Source organism: Oncorhynchus masou, chromosome 23, assembly GCF_036934945.1.
Source record: "Oncorhynchus masou masou isolate Uvic2021 chromosome 23, UVic_Omas_1.1, whole genome shotgun sequence".
Classification (NCBI taxonomy): domain Eukaryota; kingdom Metazoa; phylum Chordata; class Actinopteri; order Salmoniformes; family Salmonidae; genus Oncorhynchus; species Oncorhynchus masou.
In genome coordinates this window covers 42,718,675-42,737,519 of record NC_088234.1, presented here as the reverse complement: position 1 = coordinate 42,737,519, position 18,845 = coordinate 42,718,675, and the positions used below count along the sequence as shown (strand labels likewise).

The following is an 18,845-nucleotide window of genomic DNA, read 5'->3' as shown; positions in this document are numbered from 1 at the left end:
TCTCCCTCTACATCTCCTTCTCCTCTCTCGTTTCCTTCCTCCAACCCACTCCTCACTGTCACTTTGCATTCTCTAATGTTAGTGATCTCTTACTTATAAGCCACACTGCGACAGTAACACTGACCCTAACCCAGACTCACTCAATTATACTCCACACTGACAGACCCAATCATTCCTCTGTGATTTAAACATACCACACTTTCATACCACTCCTTGTGACAGTAACATACAGTAGCTAAAGACTATACTACTGCAAAGTTATACTGGGTCACTCTCCCTCCCTCCCCTGACCATTCCACGCTGTGTGCATCAGTCTACTCTATGTGTGTGTGTGTGTGTGTGTGTGTGTGTGTGTGTGTGTGTGTGTGTGTGTGTGTGTGTGTGTGTGTGTGTGTGTGTGTGTGTGTGTGTGTGTGTGTGTGTGTGTGCGTGTGTGCGTGTGTGTGTGCGTCTTTGTGTGTGTGTCAGTGGAGGCTCCACAGAGGGGGAAGGGGAGGATCATCCTACTCAGTGAATTTCATAAAAATAAATATAGTGAACCATTAAACGTATCTATTTATATATGATCTGAATGTTATCCAGTTATATATTCACATGTCACAAAATAACTGATTAAAACACATCGTTTTTGTGTGTGTGTACGAGAGATTGATTTGATCCCGTTTGAGTTTTCTGTAGCTGATATTGGTTGTCGTGAATGTGCTGTTCATATCTTCTTGAGGTCAAGGACTAGTTCAGTGAGTGGCAATACGACTCACCCCCTGAAGACCTTTTTACTTGGGTTCCATTCCATCCTACATCAGTGGTTGTTTGTCCAGTCAGCCAGCGTTCCTTTTAGTCCAAAGGATGTGGGTTATCGCTACACTCTAAGAAAAAAAGATCCTATCTAGAACCTAAAAGGGTTATTCAGCTGTCCTCGTAGGAGAACCCTTTTTGGTTCCAGGTAGAACCCTTTTGGGTTGTATGTAGAACCCTTTTCACAGAGTGCAATCATTGATTGGTTGAATCACAGACCACCACCTACTCACTGGGAGCTTCTTCCAACATTAACCAGTCTCAAGGTTATTTCAAATCAGTGTCATGTCTGACTCCTGTATGGTTCCTTCAGTCCCTGTAGAGTTAGTTAAGCCTAGCAGACTGGAGCGAGTTATTTGATTGGTTGCCTCTTAGTGTTGGGCCCTCTGAGGAGTGTGTTTGTGGAAAGAGGACACAATGCATTTCTAATTCTGTCTTTCCTCTATTCTTGCTCTCTTTCTCCCTCGTAGCTGCCTTTGTGTCTCCTGATAAAGCCTTAAAACAATGGCAGATTCCCATTCAAGCATAATTCATGAATATTAGAACAACAGAGGATGGGTTACAATGTCTGTTAGCATTGTAGACGTGACTGACATTTATATTGTGGTTTATTGTTGACGGCTCAAGGTTACTGTCCTGAGTCCTCTGATGTTGTTGATGGCGGATGTGTGTGTGTGTGTGTGTGTGTGTGTGTGTGTGTGTGTGTGTGTGTGTGTGTGTGTGTGTGTGTGTGTGTGTGTGTGTGTGTGTGTGTGTGTGTGTGTGTGTGTGTGTGTGTGTGTGTGTGTGTGTGTGTGTGTGTGTGCGTGCGCTTGCGTGCACTAATGAACAGGTCACAGTCTTCCGCTCCTGCTGCAATTGATCTTTGGAGGAAAATGTTAGTGACGTTGTGAATAGCGACTTTGATGACATGCTTGTTGTGTCTGGAAAAGAACTCTCTGTGAGTCAACTGGGTGTGAAGAAGTGGACGTGAGAGGGACATGAAGAATGTGAAGACGAGAGCGGGACACGATGCGAAGATACATACAGCGAGTGACCCATGTCTGTCTGTGTCCCCTGGTGCAGGTTGGCATGGTGCTACACTACTCGTCCCTCTCCACCATGCTGTGGCTGGGTGTGATGGCCCGGAACATTTACAAGCAGGTGACCAAAAAGCCCCTGCAGCCCCAGGACGGTGACCCATCTGCCAACACCAAACAGCCCATGCTAAAGTAAGCTCACCCCCCCCCCCTTTGTGTGTGTGCTCGTGAGTGTGTGCACACGTGAGTATGCATGCCTCCATGTCTAATCGTGCATCTGCGTGTGTATTTGAATTGTATGTAGCTGATCGTGCTTGTTGTGAATGTGTTGTTGTGAATCTTTTTTTTTTGTAGGTCAAGGACTGGTTCAGTGCACAATTCTATGCTTTCTTATTTCATTTCTCTCCCTACTCTACTGTATGCCTTGTGTGGCCTAGAGATGCTTGTCGGAATCTGAACACAATAGCATTGGCCGGCTCTCCTGCCAGAACTTATTAAATCCTCATTCTCACTAATTCCAAGCCCTGGTGTCCTGCTTCTCTATTTTTATAGGCTGTGGATGTGTACCTTTCTGTCTTAACTTTTCTGTAATTTACTGTTTCTGAAACGCTGTCAGCTACAGAGAGAACGATCATTGGGCTTGTAGTTTAGTAGGTTACTTGAAAGAAAGGATATTGTAAGCAAGTCATGTTTGGTGGATTCTGTATAAACCTTAGTTGTGTGTGTGTGTTTTTTTTCTTCTCTAAAAGCATGATTACCATGGGTTTGACTTGGGAGAGTTATCGGATCATTTATCAAAAGAAGCATACAGTATGTAGCGAGATTACATTCCTCACACTCTAAGCCCTATATTGTAATATTACTGTCACTGCCCGAGAATGTATACAGTTTGGCTCTTCAGTGGCTAGTGCTTCTCTTACACTAATTCTTGTCAAGAAATCACATTTTGAACTTGAGTCACTCTCTGGCGTCAGGGAACAACTTTTAGTTTGAATAATTTGACTCACATAATTTGGAATTGATTCGGATAAATACCCTAGATTGCTAGGAGCCGAGGATATTCTTTTAAAACAAACACATTTCCGAAACGGGACCTATTCAATTTAGAGACCCGTATTAGTGCGGTAGAGGTGGCGCTCAACGAGCTGTCTGCTGTTTAGCAAATAGCTATAAGCAGGGAATTACAGTGCCTTCAGAAAGTACACCCCACAGTGACAAAGTGAAAAATTACAAATTGTCGACTGTGGGACATCATATAGACAGCTGTGTTTCTTTCTAAATCGTTTCCAAAATATTGAATTGGCCAGAGGTGGACTCCAATCAAGTGACATCTCAAGGATGATCGAAGGAAATTGGATGCACCCGAGCTCAATTTGAAGTGTCATAGCAAAGGGGTGTGAATACTTACAGTACCAGTCAAATGTTTGGACACACCTACTCATTCAAGGGTCTTTCTTTATTTTTACTATATTCTACATTGTAGATTAATAGGGGAGACATCAAAACTATGAAATAACACATATGGAATCATGTAGTAACCAAAAACGTGTTAAACAAATCAAAATATATTTTAGATTTTAGATTCTTTAAAGTAACCACCCTTTGCCTTGATGGCAGCTTTGCACACTCTTGGCATTCTCTAAACAAGTTTCACCTGGAATACATTTCCAACAGTCTTGAAGGAGTTCCCACATATGCTGAGCACTTGTTGGCTTCTTTTCCTTCCCTCTGCGGTCCAACTAATCCCAAACCATTACTATTGGATTGAGGTTGAGTGATTGTGGAGGCCAGGTCATCTGATGCAGCACTCTATCACTCTTCTTCTTGGTCAAATAGCCCTTAAACAGCCCGAAGGTGTGTTGGGTCATTGTCCTGTTAAAAAACAAATGATAGTCCCACTAAGATGGACAAGTGCATGATAGTCCCACTAAGATGGGATGGCGTATTGCTGCAGAATGCTGTGGTATCCATGCTGGTTAAGTGTGTCTTGAATTCTAAATAAATCACAACAGTGTCACCAGCGAAGCACCCTCACACCTTTTCCTCCATGCTTCACGGTTGGAACCACACACGCGATCATCCGTTCACCTACTCTGCGTCTCACAAAGACACGGCGGTTGGAACCAAAAATCTCAATTTGGACTTTCCTTGCTTTTGGCCCAAGCAAGTCTCTTCTTATTATTGGTGTCCTTTAGTAGTGGTTTCTTTGCAGAACTGACCATGAAGCCCTGATTCACATAGTCTCCCCTGAACAGTTGATGTTGAGATGTGTCTGTCACTTGAACTCTGTGAATAATTTATTTGGGCTGCAATCTGAGGGGCAGTTAACTCTAATGAGCTTATCCTCTGCAGCAGAAGGTAACTCTGGTTCTTCCTTTCCTGTGGCGGTCCTCAAGACAGCCAGTTTCATCATAGCGCTGATTGTTTTTGCGACTGCACTTCAAAGTTCTTGAAATGTTCCATATTGACTGACCTTCATGTCTTAAAGTATTGATGGACTGTTGTTTCTCTTTGCTTATTTGAGCTGTTCTTGACATAATATGGACTTGGTCTTTTACCAAATAGGCCTATCTTCTGTATACCACCCCTACCTTGTCACAACACAACTGATTGGCTCAAACGCATTAAGACAGAAAGAAATTCCACAAATTAGCTTTGTACAAGGCACACCTGTTAATTTGAAATGCATTCGAGGTGATGGGTGAGAAAACCCTCCCAATTTAATCAATTTTGAATTCAGACTGTAGCACAACAAAATGTGGATTAAGTCAAGGGGTATGAATCATTTCTGAAGGCACTGTAGGGATGGAGAAGATACCTACTGACGTCTGTCCAGGGAGCATGTGTTTATCATCATAGGCATTGTCATGGTCATTATCACCTTTATGATAATTATTCAGCAACTTGTCATCAATATTACCTTAGAAAATGAAGGCGAAGCCACAGGGGAAATTTTATTTCACAGGACTTGTTGGTTCATTGGCAGGATAACAAATCACAGTGACTGTGCGAGGCTGGTTTGCAAACTGACATGTTAAACATTTGACGGTCATATATTTATTTAAATTCAAAACTCAACTATAGGGAGAGAGTCTGAGAGCCTGTGCCAAGTAGTAGGTTGCTGGTGCATTAGAGTGAAAACTATAGCGGTACTCATACTCACCCTCCCTGTTTTTGCCACTTTTTGAGTCTAAGTACCTATTGAAGATGCCCGCTCTCTCTCTCTCTCTCGCCTTTGCGGTAGACAGAGGGAGTTGTTTGGTTTCCATGGTGATAAATGGGTTTGGTTTGTGTGTTGGTTGAGTCCTCTAGCTGAGACTGCTTTGCTGGGAGAGTGGTCACCCAAGGCTCGAGTTACCTCAATGACCTGTTACCATAGTGCTCACCCAAGGCTCAGTTACCTCAGTTACCATAGGAGGAGGGGGAAATAGTGCATCCTGCAGAGGAGAGTTACCATAAACCAAGACCTGGAAAGTGCTCACCCAAGGCTCTGTTCTCAATGACCTGTTACCATAGTGAAGAAGAATGAGTTACCTCAATGACCTGTTACCATAGTGCTCACCCAAGGTAAACAATGACCTGTTACCATAGTGCTCACCCAAGGCTCTAGTTACCTCAATGACCTGTTACCATAGTGCTCACCCAAGGCTCTAGTTACCTCAATTACCTGTTACCATAGTGCTCACCCAAGGCTTAGTTACCTCAATGACCTGTTACCATAGTGCTCACCCAAGGCTCGAGTTACCTCAATGACCTGTTACCATAGTGCTCACCCAAGGCTCAATGACCTGTTACCATAGTGCTCACCCAAGGCTCTGACCTGTTACCATAGTGCTCACCCAAGGCTCTAGTTACCTCAATGACCTGTTACCATAGTGCTCACCCAAGGCTCTAGTTACCTCAATGACCTGTTACCATAGTGCTCACCCAAGGCTCTAGTTACCTCAATGACCTGTTACCATGTTGTCCAGGTTGTGTCTGATGCATTTGAGCCAGTTTGATCAGTTGTGTTGTGACACGGTTGGGGTGGTATACAGAAGATAGTAAAAGACCAAGTCCATATTATGGCAAGAAAAGCTCAAATAAGCAAAGAGAAGCAACAGTCCATCATTACTTTAAGACATGAAGGTCAGTCAATCCGTAAAATGTTTAAGAACTTTGAAAGTTTCTTGAAGTGCAATCGCACTTAAAGCTAAAGCACAGCTGGGTCATGCAGCAAGACAATGATCCAAAACACGCAAATGGCTAAAAAGCAAGACGTTTGAAGTTTTGGAATGGCTTAGTCAAAGTCCAGACCTGATCCTAATTGAGGTGTTGTGGCAGGACTTGAAACGAGCAGTTCATGCTTGAAAAACCACAAATGTCGCTGAGTTAAAGAAGAATTCCAAAGTTCCTCCACAGCGATGTGAGAGACTGATCAACAACTACAGGTTAGCATGCGGTTGCACTCATTGCAGCTAAAGGTGACACAACCAGTTATCGTGTGTAAGGGGGCAATTACTTTTTCACACAGGGGAATTGGGTGTTACGTAACATTGTTAATTAAATAAATCAAATAATGATTTTAAAAATATATATGTGTAAACTCAGATTCCCTTTATCTACTATTAGATTTTGGTTGAAGATCTGAAAACATTCAGTATGAAAAATATGCAAAACAAATATAGAAAATCAGAAAGGGGCTAATACTTTTTCACAGCACTGTAGCTCGGTGGAGACCCTCGGAACCTCAAGAGTTAACCAATCCTATGAACAGGTTAGGCAATATGTGTCTGAACTTCAACGGCAGAGTTAGATAAGACGGATGTTTATGAAGTAGGGCCTTGTAAACAGAGAGCTCTATGGAGTAATGTAGAGCACTGTGGATGTTTAGCAAAGTAGTCCAGACAACCTTTTGATACAGGATGCAGTGATGAGTATCAAAACTGTCACCTCTATGCTAGACTGCATCAAAAGTTCTCTTTGATAAACAATACCGTCATAATCAAGAACAGATAAATAGGTTGACTGAATCATTTTCTTCCTACTACGTAGAGAAAGGCACAATCTGTTTCTGTAGAAAAAGCCAACTTTAAATCTTAGCTTCTTAACCAGCTCATCTATACGTTTTTTTTAATCGTTAAAACCACATCAATACAAATGCCTATGCAGTTCTACGCGGGACACGTCCGTTTGGAGAACCATCTAATGAGTGAACATGCAGTTCATCTGAAACATTCTGTATTTAGTTTTTCCCCTATTAAGTTTTAAATCAGCAAGGGAGTCCTGCATAGCTATAAAATCGGACTGTAGTTTTCACACAGCCAGATCAGCAGTCAGGGCAATAGCATACGTAATAGCATATAGATGAAGTTACCATTTTTAACAGATTGACCAATGGTGTTTATAAAAATAGTGAAGAGAACTTGTCCCAAAATCAACCCCTGTGGTACACCTTTATGCACTTAACCTCATCAGTCACGATGGCCTGAGTTCTGTCACTAAGATAATCATGAAATCATGAACAGGCGTCAGAGCTCAGGCCTATCGAGGACAACGTATTCAATAAAATAGCATGATCAACAGTATCAGAAGCTTTTAACAGGTCCACAAACAAAGCGGCACATTTAGTTTTAGTGTCTAAAGCGTCGACAAGATCATTAACAACTAAAGTGGTTGCTGCAATAGCACTATGCCCAGGCCTAAAACCTGATTGGTTTAAATTCAAAATACATTTCTCAGATAAAAAAAGAGCTAAGTTATACATTTACCAAGGATTTAAGTAGCTTAGCTAGACAAGAAAGCCTTGAAATGGGGTGATAATGATTAAGATCACTACTATCCCCGCCCTTATGGATTGGCAGTACAAGAGCTGATTTCCATACTTTTCCTGATAACAATGTTAAATAAAAAATGTGGGGTATTGAGCCAACAGTGATGGGCACACACTTAAGCAGGCCAGGATCCAATTGGGCGGCAGGGTAGCCTAGTGGTTAGAGCGTTGGACTAGTAAGCGAAAGGTTGCAAGTTCAAATCCCCGAGCTGACAAGGTACAAATCTGTCGTTCTGCCCCTGAACAGGCAGTTAACCCACTATTCCTAGGCCGTCATTGAAAATAAGAATTTGTTCTTAACTGAAGTTAAAAAAAAAAAATAAAATAAAAATTAAAAAATAGGTCGGTCCCTGTGGATTTCTTGTTGTCTATTGCTAGCAAAGCATCCAGGATGTCTTCTTCTGTCAATAACGTAATACCATTTCTTCTGATCAATCAGCAAGTTTCTGCTATCAGCATCCAGACCAGTGTCATTGTGAATAGGCTTAAAAGTTATTTCAAAGAGAAAGAGCCCGCTAAAATAAAATGGTAATTAAGTACATCAAAGATGGCATTTTTCCCCTTATTGAGGCCAGTGTCTGAATTAATTTGTTGTGGCAGAAAGGCGGAAGTAGAACGCTTCAGGGATTTGTCAATTTTCCAGAATTTAGCCAGGTTTCCAATACAATCCGAAAGACTGTTTACATAATAATCAGATTTAGCCTTTCTGGTTTGTCTTACACAATGATTCCTCAATTGCTTAAAAGCTTGCCAGTCCGGGCCTAAACCTGTGTTCATAGCCTTAACCCAAGCATTATCTATTTTATGAATTACTTCTGATAATTCCGTAGTGTACCAGGCATTCGACCTACTTTTTAACCTTTAGTTTTTTGAAGGGAGCATGATGATTCACAGTAGTATCGAAGACATCTGCAGAAAGAAATACAATCAAGGTCACTAAAATAAAGACCATGTAAAAGAGTCTGTTCACTGTAGTTTTTAAAGTTCCTCTTTGGGATGACACAAGGCTTAGAATTTGGTATTCTTACATCTCTAACACAAACAACTGGGCAATGGTCACTAATATCTTGGGCGAACACATTAGTAGAAACATATTTTTTTTATTATGTATTCGTTAGAATTAGATCATTCAGAGTTGACCTTGAAGGATCTTTAGGCTTGGGCCATATAGGCTTAGTCACCAGCTGTGTTAGGTTTAGATCATTACTCATGTCTTTTAGATTGTCTGAAGCCTACATTTCCTAATCATAATTTAGGTCACCCAGGATAATAACTACTGATTGAGTAAAAGAAGACAAAACGAGTTAACTTCTAGAGTGCATAAAGTTTAGCTGAGGGAGGACGGTAAGACCCCTATAACAGTTATGGATACATTTTTCCCCAGACAATGGCTTAAAGATAGTAGCTCAGATTTTTGGGCAAGGGAAATGGATTTCAATAAAGACGGATAAATATCTATAAGAATGGCCACTTTATCACCTCTACCCTCTGTCGGTTCTGAAAGTATTATAGCCCTCAATATTAATATCGGAGACTAGAATGTCCCCAAAGAACCAAGTTTAAGTCAATAGCAGAATGTACGTATTCATCTGCATAGCCCAGATCTTGATGTAATAAGAAGTAAGCTCCTAATGTTCAGCTGCATCAACCATTTTTAAAGTCACATGGAGTCTCCAACTCAAACAAGCTATGTTCAATATGCAGTTGCAGGCCCTGTCTGAGGGTCTATCCCTATTTGTAATAGAGGAGAGAGTAGAAATTGGAATTACTTTTCCAAGGTTGGCACAATAGGGCCTGAGGCCGCAGCCAACATCAGTATGCGGAACCCTCAGAGGAACCAATGATGGAATGTTCTAAACTGACCTACATGGTCTTTGGTTGCCCAAGCCCTCTGTGATTTGAAAACCAAGGGGGTATTCAAGTTTATGGAATTCACAATTGTACTAATAGTGCTGGGTGAGCAGACCACAGTGGGCTTCCCTTTTGAGCTAACAATAGCAGATCTAAGAGTGGAGTACAAGCTAATGGGTACAAGATTACAACTGATAACACCCCTGGCAGTATAGACAACAGGACAACGACAATGCTTAGAAAAGATGGGAGGCATTACCTGAGCGGGGTTCGGTTTGTTTCCGAGTCAATACATTAACGCAGCCTTGAAATGATGAAAAGAGGGTATAGGCTCCTATACAGTTTGGGTGGAGTCCATAATCTCTGTAGAGCATATTTTGTTTCCAAAAAGTGTCAACGTTGTCAATAAAAGTTAAGCCAACAGAGTGGCAGTAGTCTTTAAGACAGATACTTGCCTACTTAAATAAAGGTTAAATGTTTCAAATAAAAATATGAAGTACTAAGACCCTTGCTGCAGCCAATGTCAGTATGAGGAACTCTCAGAGTAACCAATGATGGAATGTTCTAAACTCACCTACATGGGCTTTGGTTGCCCAAGCGGTTTGGGTGGAGTCCATTTTTGATATCACATGCACTACAACTGCAACAGCTCTTGGCTGCTGATGTAGGACGGACAGAATAAATACTGGGATATCCTTCACTGTAGCCCCCTAGTAGCAGAGGTTTTTTTGCTCCAAGAACCCAAGATGTGCCTCACCATGGAACTACCAATGATGACAGCTGGAGGAAGGTGAATGGCCATGGATGTCTGGCCTTGGCTGTGCCTCCATGAGGACTGGCGGGAGAGGGGGGAGGCAGGTCTCACATAATCAAGAGAAGCACTCCGAGCAGGTTGGGGGGCTGGAGCCTGAGACACCCTCGAGGCCTGATGTGAGAGGGAGCCCGGGGAGGCCTGTGATAGAAACTCCCTGAGCCGGACCCTGAGGAGACAGGGTAGAGGATAAAGGAGCAGGAATCTCTGGAAGCAGGTGGGCGAAACTGTTGGTCAGCTGGATGGGATCCCCAAAGCCATTTCAGCCCCGTTCACCAAAGACCGCTCCCATTAGCTGTTGCGAAAGCAGCCGCTACTTTTCCTGGGGTCCACACAAAACATGATACAGAACATTAATAGACAAGAACAGCTCAAAGTCAGAACTACATCAATATAAAATAGCCTACATATCAGTACATACACACAAAATAGCTAAGTCAAATAGAGGAGAGGCGTTGTGGTGTTGCTTTGTCTGTTATTTTTGTTCAAACCAGGTTTGCTGTTCACTTGAGCAATCCGAGATGGAATGGAGTTCCATGCAATCCTGGCTCTATTAATGCTATATGTTTCCTTGAATTTGTTCTGGATCTGGGGACTGTAAAAAAGACCCCTGGTGGGATACATGTCTGGTGGCATACGTGTGTGTGTCAGAGATGTTTGCATAGTCAATTTACACACAATTTGGAAGTTCGAATACAATGTTTCTCATAAAAATAAGTAGTGTTGCAGTCAGTCTCTCCTCTACTTTTAGCCAAGAGAGACTGGCATGCATAGCATCAATATTAGCCCTGTGATTACGGTGAAGAGCAAGACGTGACGTTCTGTTCTGGGCAAGCTGCAGTTTCTCTAGGTCCTTCTTTGCAACACCTGAACATATGACTAGGCAATTATCAAGATAAGATCAAACTAGAGCCTGAAGGACCTGCTTTGTGGATTGTGGTGTAAAAAAAATATTGGACAGACCTCTCCCAATCTTTACAACCATTCAATAAAAATGTTTTGACCATGACAGTTTACAGTCCCAGGAAACACCAAGTCATTTAGTCTCCTCAATTTTCTCATTTGCCACATTATTTGTGATTAGATTCAGCTTAGGTCCTGAACTTAGGGAAGGATTTGTACCAAATACATTGCTCTTAGTTTCAGAGATGTTCAGGACCAGTTTATTACTGACCACCCATTCTAAAACCGACTGCAAGTCTTTGTTTAGGGTTGTAGGGATTTCACTAGCTGTGGTTGCTGATGCATTTAGGGGTGAATCATCAGTATACAGTGCTGTGAAAAGGTATTTTCCCACTTTCTCATGTTCTCTACGTTTGCATTTTTTTATACGGAATGTTATCAGCTCTTCAAACAAAACCTAATATTAGATAAAGGGAATCTGAGTGAACAAATAACACAATGACACAACAACAAAGTAATTGCCCCCCTTACGCTCAATAACTGGTTGTGCCACCTTTAGCTGCAACGACTCCAACCAAATTCTTCCTGCCCACTTTTCCATGCAGAACTGCTTTAACTCAGCGATCTTTGTGGGTTTTCAAGCATGAACTGCTTGTTTCAAGTCCTGCCACAACACCTCAATTAGAATTTGGTCAGGACTTTAACTGGGCCATTCCAAAACTTCTAATTTGTTTCCATTTTCATGTTGACTTGATTGTGTGTTTTGGATCATTTGTCATGCTGCATGACCCAGCTGCAGCTCATAGATGGAAGGCCTGACATTCTCCTGTAGAATTCTCTGATACAGAGCAGAATTCATGGTTCCTTCTATTAAGGAAAGTTGTTCAGCTCCTGAGGCAGCAAAGCATCCCCAAACTATCACACTACCACCACGCTTGACCGGTTGTAACAGTTTTCTTCCTCTTCTGACGAGGAGTACACCAAACAGAAAATAATTACCCACAACCCATAGTGGGAAAACAGGCTGCCTAAGTATGGTTCTCAATAAGAGACTACGATAAACAGCTGCCTCTGATTGGGAACCATACCAGGCCAAACACAGAAATACAAAAACATAGAACAACACATAGAATGCCCACCCCAACTCACGCCCTGACCAAACTAAAATAGAGACATAAAAAAGGAACTAAGGTCAGGATGTGACACCGGTTCTTAATGTAGATTGCAATTTTTTTTCTGTATGGGTTTCAACTGATGGCTGTTCTAAATGTGTGTACCATGTGCAACAGAAAAATATGCCCTCATCACACCCACCAATTGGGTGATGTTTGCAAATGTTTTGTCGTCTGATTGAGGGGAATGCTGTAAATTGAGAGGAGTCGATGTGCTCTAAAAGATGGAACGTGTCAATGTTTATGGTCGCTAGGTTTGGTGTAGAGTTACAAGGATGACATGCGTCTTACCCTGAGTTGGCCTGAACAGAATGAGAATATCTGTTGTGTTGTGGAGACAATGAGTTGTGGAACACGCACTTGAACGCACTCGTGATCCCATTCTATGTGCAACAAACTTACAATCTGTTTGTCTGAAATGCCTTGTGAAAGCCTAACACTGTACGGTCATATTCTAAAACGGCTACTAATGTTGGCAATAGAATAAGCTTTCAAATGAAGTGTGCTTGCTTTCCATTTCTCAACGGCAAAGCTAGCAGAGCTAAAAAAAATAAAAATAAAAAACACCTCATAGATGAAGGCACTTTCCTTGATTCATTAAAGTGCATTGAAATGACTTAGGAGCTGCGCACAGTTTGAAAGGTGTGTGGCCACTTGGAGTTAGACCTACAGTTGAAGTCGGAAGTTTACATACACTTAGGCTGGAGTCATTAAAACACGTTTTTCAACCACTCCACAAATTTCCTGTTAACAAACTATAGTTTTGGCATGTCAGATAGGACAATTTTTACAGCAATTGTTTACAGACAGATTATTTCACTTATCACAATTCCAGTGGGTCAGAAATTTACATACACTAAGTTGACTGTGCCTTTAAACAGCTTGGAAAATTCAAGAAAATTATGTCAAGGCTTTAGAAGCTTCTGATAGGCTAATTGACATCATTTGAGTCAGTTGGAGGTTTACCTGTGAATGTATTTCAAGGCCTACCTTCAAACTCAGTGCTTCTTTGCTTGACATCATGGGAAAATCAAAATAAATCAGCCAAGACCTCAGAAAAACAATTGCAGACCTCCACAAGTCTGGTTCATCCTTGGGAGCAATTTCCAAACACTTGAAGGTACCACGTTCATCTGTACAAACAATAGTATGCAAGTATAAACACCATGGGACCACGCAGCCGTTATACCGCTCAGGAAGGAGATGTGTTCTGTCTCCTAGAGATGAACGTACTTTGGTGTCAAAAAGTGCAAGTCAATCCCAGAACAACAGCAAAGGACCTTGCTGGAGGAAACAGGTACAAAGTGTCTATAACCACAGTAAAAATTAGTCCTATATCGACATGAAGCCACTGCCCCAAATCCGCCATAAAAAAAGACAGACTACGGTTTGCAACTGCACATAGCGACAAAGATCGTACTTTTTGGAGAAATGTCCTCCGGACTGATGAAACAAAAATAGAACTGTTTGGCTATAATGACCATTGTTTTGTTTGGAGGAAAAAGGGGGATGCTTGCAAGCCGAAGAACACCATCCCAATCGTGAAGTACGGGGGTGGCAGCATCATTTAGTGGGGGTGCGTTGCTGCAGGAGGGACTGGTGCACTTCACAAAATAGAAATCATCATGAGGAAGCACACTTATGTGGATATATTGAAGCAACATCTCAAGACAGTCAGTCAGGAAGTTAATCTTGGAACTACCGCTCCCGGATCCGGGAGAATTGTCATCAACTGACACTAATTAGCATAACGCAACGGACAAAACATATTACTAGAAAATATTCATATTCATGAAATCACAAGTGAAATATATTGAAACACAGCTTAGCCTTTTGTTAATCACCCTATCATCTCAGATTCTGAAATGATGCTTTACAGCCAAAGCAAGACAAGCATTTGTGTAAGTTTATCGGTAGCCTAGCATAGCATTATTCCTAGCTAGCAGCAGGCAACCTTGTCACGAAAATCAGAAAAGCAATCAAATTAAATTGTTTACCTTTGATGAGCTTCAGATGTTTTCACTCACGAGACTCCCAGTTAGATAGCAAATGTTCCTTTTTTCCATAAATATTATTTTTGTAGCCCGAAATAGCTCTGTTAGTTCTTCACGTTTGGCTGAGAATTCGACCGGAAATTGCGGTCACGACAACACCGAAAAAATATTCCAAATTAGCTCCATAATATCAACAGAAACATGTCAAACATTGTATATAATCAATCCTCAAGGTGTTTTTCAAATATCTATTCGATAATATATCAACCGGGACAGCTGTATTTTCAGTAAGACCGGGAGGAAAAATTGCTACCTCTGTCTATTAAATAATTACTCTGAGAGCACTCAGCTGGTCACTTACGCAATGTAGTCGCTTACGCTCATTCTTCAACATAAAGGTGTGAAACTACGTCAAAATGCTGTAGACACCTTGGGGAATACGTAGAAAAATGAATCTGGTTGATAGCCCATTCACTGCTCAATAGGGACGCATTGGAACGCAGAGCTTTCAAAACATGAGTCACTTTCTGATTGGATTTTTCTCCGGCTTTTGCCTGCAATATCAGTTCTGTTATACTCACAGACAATATTTTTACAGTTTCGGAAACTTTAGAGTGTTTCCTATCCTAAGATGTCAATTATATGCATATTCTAGCATCTTGTTCTGACAAAATAGCCCATTTACTTTGGGAACGTTATTTTTCCAAAAATGAAAATTGTGCCCCCTAGTTTCAACAGGTTAGCTTGGTCGCAAGTGGGTCTTCCAAATGGACAATGACCCCGAGCATACTTCCAAAGGCAAAATGGCTTAAGGACAACAAAGTCAAGGTATTGGAGTGGCCATCACAATGCTCTTACCTCAATCCTATAGAACATTTATGGGCAGAACTGAAAATGCGTGTGCGAGCAAGGAGGCATACAAACCTGACTTTGTTATACCATCTCTGTCAGGAGGAATGGGCCACAATTCTCCCAACTTATTGTGGGAAGCTTGTGGAAGGCTACCCGAAACCTTTGACCCAAGTTAAACAATTTGATGGCAATGCTACCAAATACTAATTGAGTGTTTGTAAACTTCTGACCCACTGGGAATGTGATCCAATAAATAAAAGCTGAAATAAATCATTCTCTCTACTATTATTCTGACATTTCACATTCTTAAAATAATGTGGTGATCCTAACTGACCTAAGACAGGGAATTTTTACTAGGATTAAATGTCAGGAATTGTAAAAAAAAAAAAACTGAGTTTAAATGTATTTGGTTAAGGTGTATGTAAACTTCCAACTTCAACTGTATATATATATATATATACAGTATATTGCACCTACCACAACATTTCCATGAATATTCTTGTTATTTTACTGATTGAAGCAAGAGTATTTTCAGATTTTGTTACTGACAAATGTGAAAAGTACAGTAAATGTAAAATGCACAAACAATCAACAGTGTAATGTTTGGATTCAGTCTTATGTCAGGTGAACTGTCCTCACCTTTGGTCTGATAATTTCCTTATATTCTCCAAAGGGTTGTGTTTTAATAGCTACCATGGTCACATGCCTTTCATATCTTATTTTGGGCCTTATCCATATAAGCCCATTTCCACGAATGTAAAGGGTTAATTCATATTCGCTTAGATTCACACATCAGGTTTATCGTCGCTTCCAGTGTTCTTTTTATTTCTATATTTATTTATATTTCTGCTTACTCACCGTGTTTGGCACATTTAAGAGGATCAGCTTTGGGACAGAGAGAGACAGACACTCTTTGCTCGATGGAAGGTACTGTGTATGTGCTGTGTAACTCAATTTGAGCAAATCCCACAGGAACAGGAAAGCCTGTTTGACTAAGAGAGGTTGACACACGTGCCGATGGAGACAGACAGACAGACAGATAGCACACCAACACCAGGTTTACCGTCAAATCTCAATGTCATTGTATGTTTAAGATCTGTTGCCTCAGGCTCTGACACTTTACTCGAGACACTTTGCTCAAGAGCACTTTTGAATATTCAAAGTCACAAAATAATTAATAAACATTGAAAAGTAATAAATGGCAAGGGCTGAAGTAACTTGCCAGCTAGCACATTAAGTTCCCTGGGTGTTCTTGGCGCGTCTATTTATGGTATCAGTTTGGTGTTGGGATTACACCCTCCTGTAAGGTATTGTATAGTGCAGTATAGTAATTACAGGTAGCCTGTAATATAAACATTATTCAGTGAACATTCCTCCATGAACCATAGCAGCTGGATGCCAGTGAAAGTCATTGAGGACAAAGCCCTAGCTGGATAAGGACGCTCAGCCTCTCTTCCCACTCTCCACACAGGCAGATCCTTAACCACCTGCACTGCACAGGGAGGGGGCTTTATGGAATATTCTGGAAGCTGCTGTCTGTCATCCTAGTGCTATTAGAGAATGAGATAATGTGGCGGAGCAGATTGGGCCTCTATTCCCAGAATGCTAACAAAATTAGCGTAGACACGTAGACACTGTTAGCTAAATGCTAACGAGCGAAAACAAACATAAACTAATCGCAAAGACAGGCAAATCCAGCTCATAAAGTTATAAAAGTATAGCTGGTACCTACCGAATGTCATTTCCGGTGAGTGTGGACAATTTTTAGAGTGAAAGTGAACAAGAGAAATTGTACAAATGAACAAAGTTGTGATCCATGCTTTTCTGGCATCTGTACAGATAACTCATCCAGAGCTCTTTGACTTCTGGCAGAAAGCCATTATAAGATATCTGATGGCAAACATTTAGTAGTGAATTGTATCCAAGTGCAACTTCATCCCAGAGACTCGCCGATAGATATACAATGCTATGAACTCCTGCTTTCTCCCTTTGTGCTATTTACAAACAGACAAGTGATGGCTCAACTGTTGTGGGGAATTATGGTAAGCTTCATAATGTAAAATAATATGACAGGGGAAATGAAGAACGCAATCTACTTCATCTCCTAACCTATTGTACACGTTGACTGCAGGTATTAACTTAAAAAGTAGCTACAAATCTTGAAATGTATTGAAAAACTTCAAAGAATTATTTTGAAAAACCATCCAGTGGCTTTTTCCAAATACCCCGGTATGCGGTATATACACTATACCGCCCAAGTCTAATTGCCACATACTATAGAGAAGAAAGGGTACTCACTGAAACCTGACTTTACTTTGTTAAAAATAACCATGGAACTGGCTCATATATATATTTTTGCAATACAGTAATACTTTTAGTAGTGCCACATCTATAATATACTACATTTCCAAAAGTATGTGGACGTTGCTTCCAGAGGCAGTTTGGAATTCGGTAGTGAGTGTTGCAACCAAGGACAGACGATTTTTTATGCAGGACGCGTTTCAGCACTCGGTGGTCCTGTTCTGTGAGCTTTTGTGGCCCATCACTTCGCGGCTGAGCTGTTGTGGCTCCTAGACGTTTCCACTTCACAATAACAGCACTTACATTTGACCGGGCAGCTCTAGCAGGGCAGACATTTTTGACGAACTGACTTGTTGAAAAGGTGGCTTCCTATGACGGTGCCACGTTGAAGGTCACTGAGTTCTTCAGTAAGGCCATTCTACTGTCAGTGTTTGTCTATGGAGATTGCATGGCTGTGTGCTCGATTTTATGCACCTGTCAGCAACAGGTGTGGCTCAAATAGCCGAATCCACTAAGGGGTACTTTTTTCCCCACATACTTTTGTATATATAGTGAACTTTTAGTGGTGTGCGCTTTCATCAGAGTGGGTGAAAATGCACTTTGGCAATGAAACTTCCCTTCCTTACGTTATTAAATACATTTTACCAAGACAAATATGATTATTCATTTTCTAAAACGTTCAGTAGGGTCTTTCTCGAACATATTGTATCAGTAAGATTATATCCAAAAGGTCTGATTTTGTAACCTAATACATCCAATAATAAGCATCGAGCTCAGTTGACATAGCGGGGCAGGTTTCTCGTAACAGGATTTAACATTTTGTGGTCGTAGTCTTCAAAGTTTTTTCGCTGGGTCTCAAAAAGTAAAATTAGCATGACATGAACTGAATTAAATGTAAAAGGATTTGAAAATGAAAAGCTTGGTACAGGCTCAGTACGCCATTGACATCTTCGAAAAAGAGCGGGAATTTTGAATGAATATGAAAAGCTTACATTAAAATATGAAAATATTATGGTTGAAATTCAAAATTGCCGTCCATCTTACCTCTGTATTTTTTTATGTCCTGCGGATTGGAGAAGAAGGATCATGAGTTCAATGGGAAAGTGAGTCTGTCAGGTAGCCAGAATCCAGCCTAGCTGACGCGATTTTCCTCAGTTTTGACCACTTTTTGGATCTGGTCTCCATTGATTTAGTCACTCTAATTCCAGCCATCCTACAAGGGTAAAACTTCCAAAAACTTTTGAACGGATTATGATAGAGACATGAAGTTTGGGCAACTGGTTTTCTTGGAGCATTGTCTACACAATTAACATTATTTTACCAATTGGTCAAAAT

General features: G+C 41.1%; 1 protein-coding gene across 1 annotated transcript in view; it reads left to right on the top strand.

The window, feature by feature from the left end:
* LOC135510870 (adhesion G protein-coupled receptor A3-like) overlaps positions 1 to 18,845 on the top strand; it is a 270,757-nt gene that overhangs the window by 239,916 nt on the left and 11,996 nt on the right. Inside the window, exon 17 of the mRNA XM_064932169.1 lies at positions 1,861 to 2,006. Within this exon, the coding sequence (XP_064788241.1) occupies positions 1,861 to 2,006 (146 nt within the window). The remainder of the gene's footprint in view (positions 1 to 1,860; positions 2,007 to 18,845) is intronic.